Source organism: Notolepis coatsorum (assembly GCF_963971535.1).
Source record: "Notolepis coatsorum genome assembly, chromosome: 15".
NCBI classification, from domain to species: Eukaryota; Metazoa; Chordata; class Actinopteri; order Aulopiformes; family Paralepididae; genus Notolepis; species Notolepis coatsorum.
The window spans coordinates 30,314,317-30,334,790 of NC_140179.1; the positions used below are offsets into that span (position 1 = coordinate 30,314,317).

General features: G+C 44.5%; 2 protein-coding genes across 3 annotated transcripts in view; one reads left to right on the forward strand and one right to left on the reverse strand.

Annotated features, from left to right (window-relative positions):
- Window positions 1–20,474, forward strand: part of kiaa0930 — an 85,333-nt gene that overhangs the window by 21,746 nt on the left and 43,113 nt on the right. For both annotated transcript variants that reach the window (XM_084330049.1, XM_084330050.1), the window contains exon 2: window positions 4,602–4,750. In XM_084330049.1, the coding sequence (XP_084186175.1) occupies window positions 4,602–4,750 (149 nt within the window). The remainder of the gene's footprint in view (window positions 1–4,601; window positions 4,751–20,474) is intronic.
- LOC311241604 (microfibril-associated glycoprotein 4-like) lies at window positions 7,120–10,865 on the reverse strand (the record flags this gene model as incomplete). Its single annotated transcript, XM_084330482.1, has 4 exons — window positions 7,120–7,364; window positions 7,612–7,794; window positions 10,645–10,741; window positions 10,854–10,865. 4 exons carry the CDS (start codon window positions 10,863–10,865, stop codon window positions 7,120–7,122), a joined length of 537 nt encoding a protein of 178 aa, XP_084186608.1.

Here is a 20,474-nt window from a genome sequence, read left to right on the forward strand (position 1 = left end):
CCCCCGCCCCAACTCTCGCTGGCTGGAGTCCAGAGGTTGTTTCGTCTCGAGAGTCTAAACCGTTTTAAATGTCTAACGTGCCAGAAATCAAAGCAAGGTGACATTTCTGACACATTAACTCTCTCTAATGGATATATATATATATATATATATATATAAAAACATCCCTAGTCTTAGGAGAGAGTTGAGAAAGAGAGGGGAGGAAAGAGATACAGAGAGAGACGGGGAGTGAGAGACGGGGAGAGAGAAAGATGGGGACAGAGAGGGAGAGAGGGACAGGGAGAGAGAGAGATAGGGAGGGAGAGAGATATTTACAGTGAAGTGTGTGTGAACACCTCTTCCTGCAGGGGCCTGTTAAATCTGGCCTTTTTTAGATGAATCGGAGGATTTAACGCGTTTTCCTTTCTTTTTTTTGAGAAATTAAACGAACGACTCCAACACGAGGAGGAAAGCAGACGTAGCGTTTGATGACGCTGTAAGAAGAGGCTTTTCACCGCAACCGCCGCCGCCGGGGAGATTTACGATGCGATGCGTCCGGCTGCTGCCGGCGGCGAGGGCAGAGCAGATCGCCAAACGGTCCATAATCACAATCGCAGCGCGTTCCTCACTATCGCACCCAGCAGCACTAAACCCTCTCTGTGCCTTGTCCTCACAGTGTGTGCATACAGACACCATTTTGCGGAGGCTTTTATCCAAAGCGCGCGGATATTTTGGAGGAGGAGAGGTGGCCCCAGTTGGAATTGAACCCCTCAACCTGGCAGTGTTTGTGTTATGCTTGACCCATAAATGGTAAATCTATCTAGACTCTAGAGCTTTTATCCAAAGCGCTTTTGCAATTTGTTCCTCACATTTTACCCGTTCACACACCGACGGCGGAGGCAACCATGCAGTTGGGGGTTAAGTGTCTTGCTCAAGGACACATGGACACGCTGAACCGGGAAGAGCGGGAATCAAACCGGGAACCTCTGGACTGCTCTACCTCCCGAGCCACTGTTGCCCTGGCAGTGTTTGGTCCTGTTCTTTACCCAAGGAGCTACACAGGGCTTGACGTAACCCAGATGAAGGCGTGTTGCCGAAACACATTGGTTTTAATTGTATGAATAAAGAACATTATTTTCAGAACATCGGCCTCCCAAGAGTTGTTGAATTTCTCTCATTTCGATTTTTCCAGTTCACTCACCTTTAGTTGAACGACGAAGTTGCGACAGATCTTTTGTTTCTCTTGCTACACAGGACTTCCACATGTGTTTTACAGGGTGTAATGGTTGGTTTTTACAAATGTGTATACTGTGTTATAGCCTTGTTTTGTAGAAGCCTTGTCAAGTTTCAAGTTTTGTTTTATTTGTCACATATAAGGTACACGTACATTACAGTGAAACGCTTGGTTCTGTATGAGCCTCCTGAGATTGTGCTTCATACAGTAAAAGAAAGAATAAAGACCAAACACTATACAAAATATACAATATTGCAAACAACTGCAAAAATGAGGTAGAGATGTAGTGCACATCTTTGTGTGTGTGTGTCTCTCTCTCTCTCTCTCTCTCTCTCTCCCTCCCTCCCTCCCTCCCTCCCTCCCTCCCTCCCTCCCTCCCTCTCCCGGGCCGGGCTGTATTCATCAGATCACTGCCCCAGATCTCTTTCAGGGGACATGGTGTTGTTGATGAGGTGGCTTCCTGGAAGCTGCGTCAATTTCGCTGGAGGTGTTGTGATATATGACTGCTAAAGTGTGTGCTCAAGCCCCCCCGCCCCGCCCCACAAACCACCCACCCACTTGTCACATGAACCTGTCATTCGGAGGGAAGAGGTTCACAAGGCCATTTCATGCAGAAATCCTGCGTCCTAGATTTAAATCATCATGGTATCTGCGGGGTATTAAAAAGTATTGAATTCATGAGTCTCCATTTAAGGTCTTAATTAAAGGGTATTATAAAGTCTTGAAAATAATTGAATTCGTAATTCTCAGTTTAAGGACAAACAAGAAAAGAGGGCGGAGTTTGAGACAGGTCTGTTCTTCACAGTAGTTCACTAGCTCCATGTTGTTGTTGTAGTGAACTAGGGAGAGCTTCGAGCATACTTGCCCACACACACACACACACACACACACACTGCCACCACTTGCACGAACAAGGGAGACCAAATATGAGTGGGTCTTACATCTGTCAAATATTTTTAGACAATTAAATTTAACGGTTTGGCCAATTAATTCAAATCAACAAAAAAGAAAACGCTGACTTCAACAGTATATTATAGCTCAGTGTTTTTTCACAATGAAATCTAGGCTCAAGTAGATCAAAGCAAAGCAAACCAAGTTAAACATCACAATCGTAATATTGAGTTAGTCTAATTCAATCACTCCATATGAAATTAAATGAACATTCCAATGCTCAATGTTGATATTCTCAATGAGCAGTTAAAGGTCCCATATTTTAGTCATTTTCAACAAGTTAATATGGGTCTTTGAGGTCCCTTAAACATGTCTTTGAAGTTTTTTGCTGAAAAAGCCCCCCAATCAGATTATGCATTCTAGCAGCCTCTATATGTCTGTTTCAGTCCTGTTCTCATTCTAGCAGCATCTATATCTCTGTTTCAGTCCTGTTCTCATTCTAGCAGCCTCTATACCTCTTTGTTTCAGTCATGTTCTCATTCTAGCAGCCTCCATACGTCTGTTTCAGTCCTGTTCTCATTCTAGCAGCCTCTCTACCTATCTGTTTCAGTCATGTTCTCATTCTAGCAGCCTCTATACCTCTGTCTCAGTCCTGTTCTCATTCTAGCAGCCGACTATACGTCTCTGTTTCAGTCATGTTCTCATTCTAGCAGCCTCCATACGTCTGTTTCAGTCCTGTTCTCATTCTAGCAGCCTCTACCTCTCTGTTTCAGTCCTGTTCTCATTCTAGCAGCCTCTCTACCTATCTGTTTCAGTCATGTTCTCATTCTAGCAGCCTCTATACCTCTGTCTCAGTCCTGTTCTCATTCTAGCAGCCTCTATACGTCTCTGTTTCAGTCATTTTGAGATATAATAAATGTCTCTCCATTAGAGCGAGTTAACGTGTCAGAAATGCAGCAAATCAAGTCAAGATTTCTGTCACGTTAGACGTGTCGCGTGTGAATGAACAATAATGAAGATGGACGTAAACATGGAGGACACTGGAGTCACAGTTTATGGTTTAATTTACAAGTTGCAAGTGTTGGTACAATGCGTCACTTGTTGGGGGCATAGAGAGTTCTGGCAAAGCCGATGATGCCATGCAGAAAAGAATGCTGGTGTCTTGCTTCATCTGGGCAGCTTTCAGCAACCGGCCTTTAAATAAAATTATGACATGAGTGTGTGCTGTGAGGTCAACACAAGCATTGGTTCTCAAAGCTAACATACTTTAAACATCGCTATGAACTAGCAGAGCTACATAAACATCACTGTAAAGTTGTGTAAAAGAATAAAACTAGATGGCATACAGTATCTGAAGGAACTAGAATGCGAGTTATGTAAACTATAAAAACACAGCTAAAACTGTCTCTCAGCACAGCATAAAATTGTGTATTTTTCATATTAGTGTAGCTAGCTAGGCTTCTTTTTCATACCTGCAGACAATGTTTAGAATAGAATAGAAATACTTTTATTATCCCGTGGGAAATTTGACACTGCAAATCGCTCAACATTTAAACATTTAGACAGAACAGGTCACGAATTAGAGTAATAAAACAAATCAAATCAAGTTGCCTAGGATAAGAGTAGAGTAAAATAGAATAAAAATGGAATAAAATATACAGTAAATAAATACAGTAAACATATACTGAGAGGCATCATAGCAGCATGGGGGAAGGGGGGGGGGGGTTCTGTCAGACTGCCAGTGATAGATGGTCCCTCTTTAAAATTATAATTGCGCAAAATCCGGTGGATTGTAAATGGAGAACTTTGTATTCCTAAAATCTACACCACTAGATCTTTCACCTAGAGTGAAAATTGCATAGTCCCCCGAGGTGGGAACGGGATGAAACGATGACGGACTTCACCTTATGGTCTAAATGGGATCAGTCAAATGGATGAATGGGATCAGTAAAGTGAATGAATGGGATCTGTAAAGTGAATAAATGGAATCAGTCAAATTATGAATGGGATCAGTAAAGTGAATGAATGGAATCAGTCAAATGAATGAATGGAATCAGTACTCAGTCAATAATACTCAGAACCAGTCAGCAGTGGAAAAGTGGTAGGTGTGCATCCCTGGTCTGAAGTTCTGAACGCTGATCATTCTTTGATAAACATACACATGTAGAAATCCCCGGAAAGGAGAAACGCACAATTTCTATCTTGCGACAACACAAAGCCGCGTGTCATTTATTTCATAGTAGCACAAGTGACAGCTGTCAGATCTATGCCGTGCTAGCTTCTGACAGCTCGTAGTAACCAAACATTTATGAATGAAATCCCACCAGGGCGTCTTCTCTCAGCCCAACGCCAAAACCAGCCTCCTTAAAGTGACAGTGCCCCATCAACCCATCAAAACAATACAATGGTGAATTATGTCTATAGAACCCACTGCACACACATTTTATATCAGATCTCTAACAGCTGTCATTGTTTCTTTCTGTGCCCCCCCCCCCAGGGTGTTTTAAAGATGACCGCATCGTGTTCTGGACGTGGATGTTCTCCACCTACTTCATGGAGAAGTGGGCGCCCCGGCAGGACGACATGCTGTTCTACGTGCGCAGGAAGCTCTCCTACGTCAGCGCGGAGAACAGTGAGGGCAAGAAGGTGAGGACGCGGCGGACATCTTTTATAACTGCTGTCCGGTCATGCCAGACGGCATGACCGCCTGGCGAGAGGACAAAGGGGCCTCTCGAAGGGTAATGGGGAAGGGGACAAAATATATAAATGAATAAATGCAATTAAATAGAAAAGAGACAGACGATGCATACATCACAGAGGTAAGGGATTTAAAACACATCAGACAAACAACCAAATAAAAGGTTCAAGGTATGTGAAGCCGAACAGACCACTCTAAGATGGAGTCCTTAAATAGCGAGGGGTCATTTTGTCAATTTTCAAAGTATTTAGCATCTTGTTCGGCTGGGAGGAGTGTTAACACGGGGAACGTCTAGTGCAATATGGTGACCATGACCTGGCTACTTCTTTTTGATGAGACTGCAATGACTGAGGAGTCTGCTTCAGACATTCTCTAGGTTTCTCTCCTCCAACAGGCACTGCAGAACATAAACATCTCCCGTCTCTCTATTCCCTCTCCCTGCCCTTAATTTTATACATTTGGAAATTGATGAATTGATGAATGAATGAATTGATTCTGATTCTGATATGGGAATTGATGAAGGTGGCATCTAGTGATGTCACGATACAAAAATGTTGACTTCTCTATCGATACCAGTATCACGATACCGGTTCTAAAATGTTACCACGGCAAAAACCTAAAATATCGGGACAAGTAATGGAACATAATGTTAGATGACAGAATCTCAGCCGCTGATGCTGTCGAAACTAAAAATGTTTTACTGATTGTTGACCTATTTAGCTAATCTCCATGTGTTATTAATGTTTTATCTCTCCACCCCACACTATGTTAGTGCCAGACAAAGTGGAAAATGCCTTGGTCTGTGGCATCTATACAATTAGGCAGATGGCACAACAGCCCACTAATCTGCAGTGTAAACTAAGCAGTACATTCGATTGCTTAGGCACATATCTATTGGTGAAAATTGCTGTTTAGTGAAGTTACCTAACTATTTTAACAAACATTCTGTCCGATTAAAGTAATTGGTTTCCCATCGTAGAAGACTTCAGTGACATATCGTTAGCCTCTAGCTAACAGTTTGACCAGAGTGATGAGCGTCTCAGCCAACATAACGCTACCACAATGGGCTGAAGCTAGCTAGTGTTAGCTTCTGCACACCAATGCCACATTCACAGCGTGACATCCGAGGCCACGGTAGTTCAGCGCCCAAACACACCACGACGCTAGGTTGCATTAGTGTTTCCACAATGCAACCAGACATTTTACCGTGCTGCAATGCTAGTTTTGACCAAATAAAGAACCACAATCGCCTTACCTCGGAGGAATATTTCCAAACGATCCGCAACATAAAATGTCAATTGAGAGGAATATTTCCTAAATGTATTAAGTCAAAACACAGGACAGAAGGGCTGAAGTGGTCTGTGTTGCAGCATCTGAAGCCGTTGTTGTCGCCCTCTTGCGTTAGAAAAGTGTACGTAAACTCTCCACAGAACTGTATTAGGGCTGCACGATTAATCGTTTTTTAATCGAAATTGCGATTTGGAATGATGCAATTATCAAATCGCAAAAAAAAAAACATCACACTTTTTCTTTTCTTTTTTTCTTTTACTTTTTTCTTTCTTTATTTTAACCAGGAAGTCCCATTGAGATACAAGATCGGTTTGGGAGAGGGAGGTAAGGGGTTTTAGATTGTATGTTGTGAAGTTTAGACTTCAGAGAGGGAGAGTAAAGTCAGATTTCTTGATGAATAGTAAATGGAGGTTACCTCTAGGTGATTAATTTGGCCACAGTGCTGGATACAATCCAGGGACTGCAGCCCATTGGGCAGGTTGTACAATAGGTATGGATTAGGGGTAAAACCACTATTGATTTCCTTGTTTTTGCTCTTTGTTTTGCCCGGGAATCCGGGATATTGGATCAGATTTTTTGGTTTGCACTGTGATGGAATAAGATGCCCTCACCCCTGTAGAACTGTCCTGTGACCTTGGTGGGACAGAGCGGGCAAATTTCAGAGGCAACGTTTGTGTGAGAGTTACAGTCAAAATGTTCAGAATGGTGTCGTGGTTCCAAATAACACTAGCTAGATTGATTTCTAATTATAAAGTCAACCAAATGGCTCTTCTCCAGATACCTTTAATGTCATTGTACAAGGTCATTGCAAATGTCTTGGAATTGCAAAATACACAAGAAAGGTGTTTCTGTCAGAAATGTGTTTCTTATCTAATAAATTATGAATGTTCTGTAATCAATAAAAAAAATGCTGTCTAATATTATGCCATACAAATCTCCCGAGATTGAGTGACGAAGCGTATTGTAAATTTACATTATTATGGTGGTACTATGAACTAGCTTGTCCCAACTGCAGTATGTCCAGGCTTCACAGGTTCACTGGTCGTATCTTCATACAGATGGATCTCACAGAGTCAAAACCCTTCCAGCTCCTCCAGTTGGCTCCACTCTGTGAGTTTAGTCCCCATGTATAAAGACCATTGGGGTTAGACAGGTAGCAGTTGTTATACCAGAAGGCCCCTCCACCTTCAATCGCACAATTCGTGTCACCGGAGTCCTGGTCTTTGTCGAAGGTGCTGAACTTCTGACCACTGTGGTATGTCAACGAATCCCCTTGAAGCGGAAGAACAGAGCAACAGCATTAGTGCAGTTTTCAAGACTCGGCTCACTTTAATTGACCGATATCAAGCTCCGCCCTCTTTTGTTGATCCTCCAATCACAACTGACCTTTTTGGTTGTTTGTAAATAGGTCGAATAGGACAAACGTACACTTACAAAAAACGTACACATTGTCGCTTTAATGCTAGCAAGTTCAGGAACTGATGATGAGCAACGATGAGGTTTTAAAATGTGCTCTCACCTGCGCCTCCATCTGTAAAGCCGCTGACATCTAGCTTGTAGCCATCGAGGTCAGGGTTCGTTACCTCCGGAGAGATGGAGAAAGAAGAGTAGGAAGTGTAGGCTTTCTGCCCGTTGAAATCCTCCATGTCCACTCGCAGCTCATAGTTCTTCTTCGGTGTGAGGAGGTAGATGCTGTCCAGACCTGCACGGAATATTTTCACTTAATCAATCAAATGGAAACACCTATTTGTTTGTAATTCCTGAAACAACGGGCCTCATGCAGGACGATGCTCCTAAGTTTGAACTAGGGGCAACAGTGGCTCAGGAGGTGGAGCGGCCGTCGTAATTGGAAGGTTCCTGGTTCGATTCCCTCTCCTCCCGGGCTGCATGTCCTTGAGCAAGACACTTAACCCCTAATTGCTCCCAATTCTTCCATGATAAGATAAGATAAGATAAGATATTCCTTTATTGATCCCCTTGGGGAAATTCAGGCATCATAGCAGCATGGGGGGGAGGGGGGGAGGGGTACAGGTAGTAAAACAACACAGTATACAGGTAGTAAAAGACAACACAGGCAGTGTAAACAATTTGATCAATATGGTCAATATAATTTACTATCTGACTAGCTGAGGAATATTCACATTATTCACAGTGTCACATGAGGTGCAGTATGCAAGAGGTAGTGTTATAATTTACTATCTACTGAGTATACATTAATCAAAGTACCAGGGTAGTCTACTTTGTCCCCCTTGGGTTCCTATAAGTCCCAGGTCAATGTCTGGTAGCAGTCGCTGTCGCTGCCCCCTGTTGTGGGGCCTGGAGGCTGCTAGTCGCTGCCCACTGTTGTGGAGCCTGATGGCCGCTGGTATGAAGGACTGTCCGAGGCGGTTAGTTGAGTGTCGGGGGGGGATGAGTCTGTGGCTGAACGAGCTTCTCATCTTGACTAGCTCGTCGTAGAGGGGGTGGTAGGGGTTCTCCATGATGGCATCCAGCTTCCTTATCATCCCCCTCTCTACCATCACCTCAAGTCTAGGTAGCTCGACTCCCACCACGGAGCTAGCCTTCCTCACCAGCTTGTTGAGCTTGTTGGTGTCCCTTGAGTTGATGTAGCCTCCCCAGCATGCCACAGCATAGAAGAGGATGCTGGCCACAACAGACTGGTAAAAGGACTGCAGCAGTTTGTTGCACACATTGAAGGACCTGAGTCTCCTCAGGAAGAACAGCCTGCTCTGTCCCTTCCTGTAGAGGGCCTCTGTGTTGTCCGACCAGTCCAGTTTATTGTTCAGGTGTACCCCAAGGAACTTGTATGAGTCCACCATCTCCACATCCACCCCTCGGATGGAGATGGGAATCGGGGGGGGCCTCTTCTTGCCCCTCCGGAAGTCCACCACCAGCTCCTTGGTCTTACTGGTGTTGAGTTGGAGGTGGTTGCTGTCGCTCCACCCCACGAAGCTCTCCACCAGGGCTCTGTACTCCTCCTCATCATCGTCGGTGATGTAGCTTACGATGGAGGAGTCGTCTGAGAACTTCTGCAGGTGGCACCCGCTGGAGTTGCGGCAGAAGTCTGAGGTGTAGAGGGTGAAGAGGAAGGGTGACAGCACAGTTCCCTGGGGGGCGCCGGTGTTGCTCACCAGTACGTCAGACTGACTGTCCTTTAGTCTGACGTACTGTGGCCTCTCAGTGAGGTAGTCCTTGATCCAGGCCACCAAGCCGTGCTCCAGCTGCATCGCAGAGAGCTTCTCCGCTAGCAGTGACGGCTGGATGGTGTTGAAGGCGCTGGAGAAATCAAAGAACATAATCCTCACTGAGCTGCGCGGCTTCTCCAGGTGCGTGTACGCTCTGTGGAGCATGTAGATGATGGCATCCTCCACCCCGATGTTTGCCTGGTATGCAAACTGCAGGGGGTCGAGGGAGTCACGCACCAGGGGCTTGAGGTGTTGCAGGACCAGTCTCTCAAACGTCTTCATGACGTGTGACGTCAGAGCGACTGGCCTGTAGTCGTTGGGGGTGCTGGGACGTCCCTTCTTGGGCACCGGGACAATGCAGGAGGTCTTCCAGAGCTGGGGCACCCTCTCCAGCCTCAGGGAGAGGTTGAAAAGATGCTGGAGCGGTGCTGCCAGCTGCTCTGCACATACCTTGAGCACCCTGGGATTGGTGTTGTCCGGTCCTCTGGCCTTGTTTACATTAATTTTGGAGAGCTGCCTACTGACCTGACTGGTTGTGATCGTCAGGGTTGGGGGTGGTGGGCAGTCTGCTGGTGTTGGGGGTGGGGTGCCGTTGCTGATGGGTGTGGGGGGGTGGGGGGTGGGGGGGCTGCTTTGTAGGTGTGATCTGGTGCTGGTGTCGATGGGTGGGGGGAGGGGTGTGGGGAGGCCACTCTGGTCAAAGCGGTTGAAAAACGAGTTGAACTCGTTTGCACGCTCTGGAGGGCCCTCCACAGCTGTGCCCTGCTGTTTGAAACCAGTGATCTTCCTGACCCCCGCCCACACCTCCCTGGTGTTGTTGGCCTGTAGTCTGCCCTCCAGCCTGTCCTTGTAGCTGACCTTGGCTGCCCTTAGCTCTTTTTTGAGCTCCCTTTGGACAGCCCTGGCCTGCTCAGTGTCCCCTGCGATGAAGGCCCTCTTTTTCCTGTTTAGCAGGTGTTTAATGTCCTTGCTAATCCAGGGTTTATTGTTTGAGAAGCAGCGTACCCTCTTTGTGGGTACGATGCTCTCCTCACAGAACCTGATGTAGTCTGTGATGCAGTGGGATAGTCCATCAATGTCATCACCGTAAGCCCTCTCAAACATATCCCAGTCTGTCGACCTGAAACACTCCTGTAGCTCCTCCTCGACGTCGTCAGACCACTGTGGGACAGACATGGTGGTCGGAGGCTGTCTCTTAATGAGAGGCGTGTATGTGCATGATGCCCGTTGTCTCTTAGACTGCTGTGATTGCACGATAAACACTTGCTTTGTCTAAAGATGAGCGATGTCCAGCAATGTCATTCGATCTTTAAAACATTACCTGAGGACCGTGTCCTTGAAAAGCCTTTTTAGAGATGATTCCTTACCCAGCCAGTACTCCCCAGCAGCGTGTCCAAAACCATTCCTGTACTGCTCCCACCCCCTGAAGAAGTTCACCGTGCCGTCCATCCTCCTCTGGAACACCTGGAGTAGTAAATAATGATGAAGAGCGGACTGTGTTTATAATGAATGAATGGTAAAACAGATTATATTGAAACATAGTGCGAGTAGGCCTACTCACAACAACTATTCACACCCGCTGTGCCATTATCAGCACAAAATATGTCCCCATATGATCAAATCGACGTTGATAGATTATATATATTAAAGAAAAAATGGGACGGTTTACATTCACTTTGGGACGGTTAAAACTGTATTTCGGGACGGTTCTGGGACGGTGGTGAAAAAAGTTAGTCTGGAGCCCTGTGTCAAGTAAGTTAGTCTGGAGCCCTGTGTCAAGTAAGTTAGTCTGGAGCCCTGTGTCAAGTAAGTTAGTCTGGAGCCCTGTGTCAAGTAAGTTAGTCTGGAGCCCTGTGTCAAGTAAGTTAGTCTGGAGCCCTGTGTCAAGTAAGTTAGTCTGGAGCCCTGTGTCAAGTAAGTTAGTCTGGAGCCCTGTGTCAAGTAAGTTAGTAAGTTAAGTGTAAACGGTGAATTTTTGGTGCTTTTATCCAAAGCGCTTTACAATATTGTTCCTCACATTCTCCCATTCACTCACCGACGGCGGAGGGGACCATGCAAGGTGCCAACCTGCTCATCGGGAGCAGTTAGGGGTTAAGTGTTTTGCGCAAGGACACTTCAACACGCTGCCTGGGAGGAGCGGGAGTCAAACTGGGAACCTTCTGATTACCAGACGAGCGCTCTACCTCCTGACCCACTGTCACAGGGCATTCACCCTACATCCCTACATGTACCTTATATGTGACAAATAAATCAAAACGTGACACTACTATAGGCAAGGGCGATTATTGAGTAGCAAAGTGCATGATTAGCAGACTCATCCCTAAACAACTTGGCGAGTTGATTCCGTCAGACAAATGTTTGAGGTTTGTCATAATCAAACGAGAGGTGAACATGAATAGTTGAGCAGGAATAGGTGAACGGGAATAGATGAGTAGGAATCGTTTTATTTTTTATCTACTTTTTCTCCCCATTTTTCTGTTTTTCTCCCATCCCCAATTTCGTATTGTCCAATTCTACCCTCCCCTGTCTCGATCGTTGTTAGGCCATGCCGGCTGCAATGTGGACGAAGCCTTGCATCACGTGTCCCCTCAGGTACTCGAGGAGGCAGCCGTCGGATCTTTTCACCTGCACAGCACAATCTCTCAGCGGTGAGGGTCTGTGTGGGAGGGTCACGCCGCCCTGTTGCTTCCTGATTCTGCTGCGCAGGCGCACCAACCGACCTGTAGGAGTCTCTGTCCACAACGTCCGATCCCCACCCACCAGCTTCCCACCCCTAACACTGCCAATTGTGTTAGTATGAACGACCAGCCAAGCTGGTAGCAATGCCGAGAGCTGGGCTCGAACCCAGCATCTCCTGCATTAGTGGCAAGCGCCTTGCCCACTGCGCCACTTAGCCGCATGAGTAGGAATAGTTGAACAGGAATAGATGAGCAGGAATAGATGAGCAGGAATAGATGAACAGGAATAGGTGAACAGTAATAGATGAACAGGAATAGGTGAGCAGGAATAGGTGAACAGGAATAGATGAACAGGAATAGGTGAACAGGAATAGGTGAGCAGGAATAGGTGAGCAGGAATAGGTGAACAGGAATAGATGAACAGGAATAGATGAACAGGAATAGGTGAACATGAATAGGTGAGCAGGAATAGGTGAACAGGAATAGATTAACAGGAATAGATGAACATGAATAGGTGAGCAGGAATAGGTGAACATGAATAGGTGAGCAGGAATAGGTGAACAGGAATAGGTGAGCAGGAATAGGTGAGCAGGAATAGGTGAACAGGAATAGATGAACAGGAATAGATGAACAGGAATAGATGAACAGGAATAGGTGAACATGAATAGGTGAACATGAATAGGTGAACATGAATAGATGAGCAGGAATAGATGAACAGGAATAGGTGAACAGTAATAGATGAACAGGAATAGGTGAGCAGGAATAGGTGAACAGGAATAGATGAACAGGAATAGGTGAACAGGAATAGGTGAGCAGGAATAGGTGAGCAGGAATAGGTGAACAGGAATAGATGAACAGGAATAGATGAACAGGAATAGGTGAACATGAATAGGTGAGCAGGAATAGGTGAACAGGAATAGATGAACAGGAATAGATGAACATGAATAGGTGAGCAGGAATAGGTGAACATGAATAGGTGAGCAGGAATAGGTGAACAGGAATAGGTGAGCAGGAATAGGTGAGCAGGAATAGGTGAACAGGAATAGATGAACAGGAATAGATGAACAGGAATAGGTGAACATGAATAGGTGAACATGAATAGGTGAACATGAATAGGTGAACAGGAATAGATGAACAGGAATAGATGAACATGAATAGGTGAGCAGGAATAGGTGAGCAGGAATAGGTGAACAGGAATAGGTGAACATGCGCCGGTCTAAACCACATTGCATGCTTGCCCGAGGAAGGATAGTAATGATGATCTAGCGTTGATTTCAGGAAGATTCGATAATCAGGCGAAAAATTACAACGTGTTTAGTGTATTCCACTAAAACGCTATTATCGCGTCTTTTTGTGGAATTACTCAGAAGCACCCAAACTATACTCATATTCAAAAGGCTATAAAACGGAAATGTACCGATGAAAAAAACAATACGTTTTGTACATGTTGACTGGAAGCAACTCACTGATAATCGACGGGTGTATTAGACCCATAGCTATAATTTAAGATATATTTTAAGCACTCGCAAATCTTGCAGTCCCCCATTGATTTACAGCGGTGGCGCACTAGCACCATCTCGCAGATTAAGCTCCGGTGCTGAATGAGTTAAAGAGTAACTAAACACGTCATTTTGCTGCCCTAGTGCTTGATATTTTCACCATGCCGCACCCCAATCTGTGATGTCATAGTACCTCTTTGGAGGTATATAAAAACTCTCGACATCACCGTTTTGGGCGGTGTACGCTAGGGCTGCTCGATTAATGCAAAAATCATAATCACCATTATTTTGATTGGTATTGAAATCACAATTGAAACACGATTACTCACTGATTTGAGAACATCATATGCCCACGACTGAATTGTGTTTGACCTTTTCTTCTTGACCAAAACGCCTCCTTTCTGTCATCATCTACAAGTTACCAAAGACGTTTCAAAATCGCTGTGAAGGACGAGTGCGCTGTGTTTACAACACAAGACTGACAATGAGAGCAATATTGCATGCGGCGCAATAATCGTTTTATCTCGATTTATCTTAAGAAGACAAAATCGTTATTGAAATTTCTATTTGATTAATCGCCCAGCCCTACACACCGCTGGTGTCGGAGCCTGGGGTGTAGACTGGCTCCTCGGGATAGACTGCAAAGGAAGTAGACTACGTTGCATTGTGTGCAATGAATAAAGACTTCGTCCAAAAAGTCAATTTAAATTATATATTTTTTTATATATTTTCCCCCCTTCTTTTTCCGTTTTTCTCCCATCCCAATGTTAGTCGTTATGCCAATTCCCAATCCCCTTCCTGGTCGTTGCACACTCCGACACATGTGTACCCAGCCCACCGCTTCTTTTCACCTGGCAGCGCGGACTCTCACTGGGAGAGTGTAACGTGTGGAAGGTCACACTACCTCTCCCAGATCCTTCCCTTGCTGTGCAGGCGCCCCGACCGAACTGTAGGAGTCGCTGTTTACAACGACCAGGACCCACCCTCGCCGGCTTCCCACCCGCTGACACTGCCAATTGTGTTAGTATGGACGGTCGGCCAAGCCGGAGGCACCACAGCCGGATTCGATCTCACTGTCTCTGTGGTGGTAGACAGACGCTTAGTCCGCTGCGCTACCCGGCCACGCCTAATTTATAAATTTTTTAATATGGATGATATTCCCCCCTTCCCCTACCGGTCGGCTCTCCACTCAGGACAGGAGAACCGCTCGGCTTCTGTACAGAAGGCCATATGCAATAACGCCGTACGAGATTAAAGCCCCCCTATCCCCACCCCCAACATCATGGAAACCATCACTCTTGGCGTCAGGCAGGGGGGGGGCTTTCATCAAGCTGTCGCTGCTCTATTTAGGCCACGTGTGACACTGTACCGTCCGGCCCAGACACCCCCCCGCCCCCACGGCAGGGGCACCGAATCCAATTTACGGCCCTCGTAACACGCCTCACGCTCGCCGCATCTGCCACGCCTGGCTCTCTGGTCTGTTCCATTCAGACCAGGCCTTTCTGAGGCGCTTCAGTGAATGTGGCCGCCATTGCAAGGGCGAGGGGGGGGGGGGGGGGGGGTTAAGGTGGGCACTTTAAGGCGGGCAGGGGGGCAATTTAAGGGGGTGGAGGGGGCACTTTAAGTGTGGTGTCTGTCTTGTGGTCCTTCCCCTGGAAATATTTAGCGTCAAACACTTAGTTTCCTGCATTCTGGTGGACCTTTTGTGGGTGATTTTTGGACACACCTCAGCTGGTCCATTTACTCAGGGTTAAAACTGAATAATATAAATCATTAGACACAGAATAGGAGTTCAAACTATATGTCTTGTATTTTATTGAACAGATCAAAGTCATAATTACATCATATTTACGTGGGGTGGTCCCTGGAACGCTTCACAACAGGCATTAATAACATGACAGCGGAATATGACGAAAGAATAACCAGGAAGGAGATGGAGAGAAGTCGCCTATTCTCGGTCCTTGCCCCACAATGGTGGAACGAACTTCCCACCACAGTTAGGACAGCCGAAACCTGTCTAATCTTTTGCCGTCGACTAAAGACTCACTTCTTCCATCATTATCTAAAATAAAAATAAAAAACTCTAGTCTAACCCCTAACTAACCTTACTGTCATGCACTAACATGTCCTAATATACTAACCTACACTGTAGCACTCAACACTTTGATTAACATTGTTACTCAGCTGATAGAGTTGTGCCCTTCCTGCTGTCTTGTTGTACAAAACTTGTAAGTCGCTTTGGATAAAAGCGTCAGCTAAATGACAAAATGTAAATGTAAAATGTATAGTAGGAAATGAGAATAGATGCAGAATAAGAGAGATTAAAGATAGTAGCAGAGAAAGACAGAAAGAGAGAGAGAGAGAAGCCAGAAAGAGATTGTAGAGAGCTAATGTCCTAGCCCTCAATATTATACTTCTGCTCTGTCCATAGGCGCATGGCCAAACACGGCATCTGTGCATTTTCCCACCAAACCTAGGTTCAAATGCATAGCCTATGTGGTTTTGGCTCCCATACACCATTTAGCTCGGCCCAGAGATAACAAAAATGCACATGTGCCCTGGCCTTGACACAGACGCCACTGGACTAAGAAGAGGCCTGAACAAGGGCGGCTGGGTGGCGCAGCGGACTAATGCGCTCGTCACCAACGCAAGAGACACTGTCTGGTATCGAATCCGGCTGTCAGCGTTGCCTCCGGCTTGGCCGGCCGTCATATTGGCTCGATTGGCAGAGTCAGCGGGAGGGAAGCCGGTAGGGTGGTAGTCTGGTCGTTGTAAACAGCGACTCCTACAGGTCGGTCAGGGCGCCTGCACAGCAAAGAAGGGAGATGGTGAGGGTAGCGTGACCTCCCACGCGTTACACCTCACCAATGAGAGTCCGCGCTGGCAGGTGAAAAGATGCTGCTGGCTGTCTCCTATGTCTCGGAGGAAGCATCTGTTAGACTTCAGGGCTCCCTAGACCGACCAGTGGGGGGCATATGCGAGCAACGACCAGAAGGGGAGGGGGGAATTGGCATAACGACTAAATTGGATGGGAGAAAATACAGAAAAACAGGAGGAGAAAAAGTGGATCAGAAGAGGCCTGAACAGACTCACAAATAATTCACACAAAATGTTCTATAAATATCGATAATGATTCTACCTAACATTTAATAATAACTTAGATCAATGTCCCCAATTAAATGAGGTCAATATAAAATAAGCACAAGGTCAACTGAATATCCTCAAGCCTGAAAATATTTCCCCCACTTTTATGCACCGATTTGTGCCTTTTCTGTGTCGATTTATAATAATAATAATAATAATAATAATAATAATAATAATAATATATTTGATTTGTAGGGCGCTTTATAGTTGTGGAGCAAATCTCAAAGCGCTACATTGTAAAAGAACATAACAGCTAGCAAGAGAGTAAAAAAAAAAAAGGGAATGTAAAATAAGCAAGACTAAAACTAGTAAGGAGTCAAAAGAACACAAGAACTAGTAAAAGAGTAAAAGAAAATAAACATAAAATAAGAAGGGCTAAAACTGGTAAAAGAACATAAAATGTGTGGAGCTAAAACTAGATAAAAATCAACAAAAAATATAGTTTTTAGGCCCTTTTTAAAAGCATCCACAGTCTGTGGTGCTCTCAGGTGGTCAGGGAGAGCATTCCACAGACTGGGAGCGGATGAGCAGAAAGCCCGTTCTCCCATGGTTCGGAGTTTGGTCCTTGGGCACTGGAGGAATTTATGCTGCAAAATAATGTCTTTATTTAAGGACAAGACACCCTTAACACTGACAGGCTCTCAGGCATTATTATCAAATATTTATTCTCCAGTATTATAATATATTGTTACAGGTAAGAAGGATATAGGTGACCGAGCCCAGCGGTTTGTGGCACAAGTCTCCCTCTGTAATTTTTTCAGATTTTTACGGAATAAAGCTACATAAAGTACAGAATGTAAGCTTTAGCTTTCACATTATGTGTCATACATTGAAATCTGAAAATATTTGAAGAAGATGTGCTTATTTGAATCTAGTTAATCCTCAACTCTCAGAGCAGAGAAAAACTGAGAAAATCCATTCTAAAGTTAGGCTGCATTTTTAACACCTTGGCAGTCAGGTACTACAGTAGGTGTCACAAACTGACCTTTTTTAAACAACGTTTTTTTTTTTACTATTTAGATATACTATAACTGTTAGCTGTTACAGTAAATGCGTTCTTAAACATTCAAACTGTGATAATATAAGAAATTTAATAAAATACATTTAATTCATTTTCTCACAATCTGACTTCCAGACACGAGTCTCGTACCGCTGGACCCGGTCACATATAAATGAGTTGACCCGCTTGTTTTTTTTACCTCTTTTGCGGAGGGCGTTATCTTTGATATTAGCTATATTATTCAATTCAAAGAACTTTATTAGTCCCGCAAGGGGCAATTTAAGGCATGAATACGGCAAACAGCTGCACGTATACACATCCAAGACAGAACAAGGGACAAGAGACATACATGACACTATTAAAGCACAAGAAACATGACACGGTTAGAACAGGATCCTTATATAGCTGATCTGTCAAGTCTTAATAAATAAATTCGGTCAGTACAAAAAAAAGTATTAAAAAAAAAAGTGCACTTTGGTCAAAAAGGTTTAAAATCTCTTCTCAATATTGAGGGGGGGGGATGTCTCCTGTAACCCCGCCCCCCCTGCGACATTGTATTCCTTCTCTTCTTTCTTTATTGTGTTGTGTTTTGGACCGTCTCTCTTCCCCCCTTGTGGTTGTGACTGAGAAGACCCACAGTAGCCTTCTAAATGACGTAGAGTAACTGATCTCAAATCTAATAAAGTTGGTGTTTCATATGATTTTAAATTAATAGTCAAATCTTTATGAATGTAATTGAAAGCCTTAAAAAAAACATATTGTAATGTTTTTAAATACCCAACATAATGATCTCTGATCCAAATTCTACTTCACCCAGATGCACACGACCTCTACTGTCTTTAGTTTAAGTTTAAGTAAAATACAGTTACAGACGTACATTATACACTCAGACATTAACATGGCATACAGACAAAAACAAGACATGCTCCTAATCAATTCATAATACAATAATACAGTAATAATATACAATTTAGCTTTTTCATACATTATCTACGTTTATATCAACCAATTATTCAATCTTCTAATATATCCATATCAGACGCATACATTTTAATTTACATACACACCTTTTAATATCCATTAGGGAATGTCAATTTCTCTCGTTGAAAATGTTGTTTTACCAAGATTCTGAACCAACCTTTATTATTCTCCTGTGTAACATGTCTGGGAAGAGAGTTCCATTCCTGCATACCTCGGAACATGACGGTTCACTTCATAGTGATGCGTGTACAGTACACCACGATCAAATCTACAGCTCTAGGATAATAGGGTTCTGTAAACCGACTGGTGTGTTTGTTTTAATGCGCCAACTTCCTGGAATGGTCGTCGTCAGCATAAACTAGATTATCTGCTGGTCAGTTTAGGGCCATGATCGTAAAACCTTCCTGGTACAAATCAAATAGTTTTTTTTATTTTTATTTTTTTATCTTTTTCCCCCTCCATTTTCCTCCGATTTTCTCCCATCCCAATGTTAGTCGTATGCCAATTCCCAATCCCTTCCTGGTCGCTGCGCACTTACCCCCCACAGTCAGATCATCTGGGAGAGTGGAGGCTACCACGTGCTTCCTCCGACACACGTCCAGCCAATCAACCGCTTCTTTTCACCTGGCAGCGCGGACTCTCACTGAGGGGCGTAGCGTGTGGAAGGATCACACTATCCCACTCAGGTCCTATCCGCGCTTAGCAGGCGCCCCGACCGAGCTGTAGGAGTCGCTGTTTACAACGACCCGGACCCACCCCGCCAGCTTCTCCCACCCTCTAATACAGCCAATTGTATTAGTGTGAACGGCCAGCCAAGCTGGTGACAACCCCGGAGCTGTTCGGGGTTGGTGACGAACGCAATCTCCGCTACGCCACCTAACCGCTCAAATCAAATAGTTTTAATTTATTTAATGTGTTTTTATTAGGGATGTCCGATATTATCGGCCTACTGATATTATCCGCCGATATCGGCATTAAAATGTGATATCGGAAAATATCGGTATCGTTTAAAAAAAAAAAACACATATATATATATTTCATTTTTTCTTTTTTTTACATTTCTATAACCTTTATTTACCCAGGCAAGCAAGTAAGAACAAATTCTGATTTAATTTATTGTCAAAAGTATGCATAATGTTGTGTTAATTCAACAAGAGATATGTAATGTTAATTACCTGAAATTATTAAATTCTTTGGGGGGGGGAAACCCTGCATATATCGGTATCGGTTGATATCGGTATCGGAAATTAAAAGTTGGACAATATCGGTATATCGGTATCGGTAAAAAAGCCAATATCGAGTGTGTTGCCTGTATTTTATTGTTATTAGAGATACACCGATACTGATACTGACGGGTTAAAATACCATATCAGAGAATTTTCCTCGATACTAAAATCCAATACCAGGAAGCGTATTTTTTGTCCAACGACTCCAAAATGACGGTCCAAGTCTATACTGTTCATTAAAAGTAATGGATCGGAACTCTGGTATCGTTGTCGGTATCTGGACTAAAAAAAAAGTCTGATTCATGAGAGTCGTACCAAAGGACTGAATGTCCAGGTTATGAGACCGCAGATCTAAGGAGGAGGGGGTGAAAGAAAGCCTTAAGGGGCCACATCCCCCCGCCCCTCCTCCCGTCTTCCCTGGGTTGCCATGGTTACGGAGTGCTTTGGCCAGGTCATTACGTTGCCCGCCCACCCCCTCCAATGCCTAGTAGCCTTATGAGTACTTAAAACACACACAAGGTCATGGCGGTAGAGTGACTGTAAGTCCAGTTAAAATGGATGTGGGGTTTGGTCAGCGTGTTCGTGTATGTTGTCATCAAATACGTGCTTGATGACAAACCTGCGTATGCTATGACGCTGTTCCCAGCTGTTAAATTGACAGATTGCTTT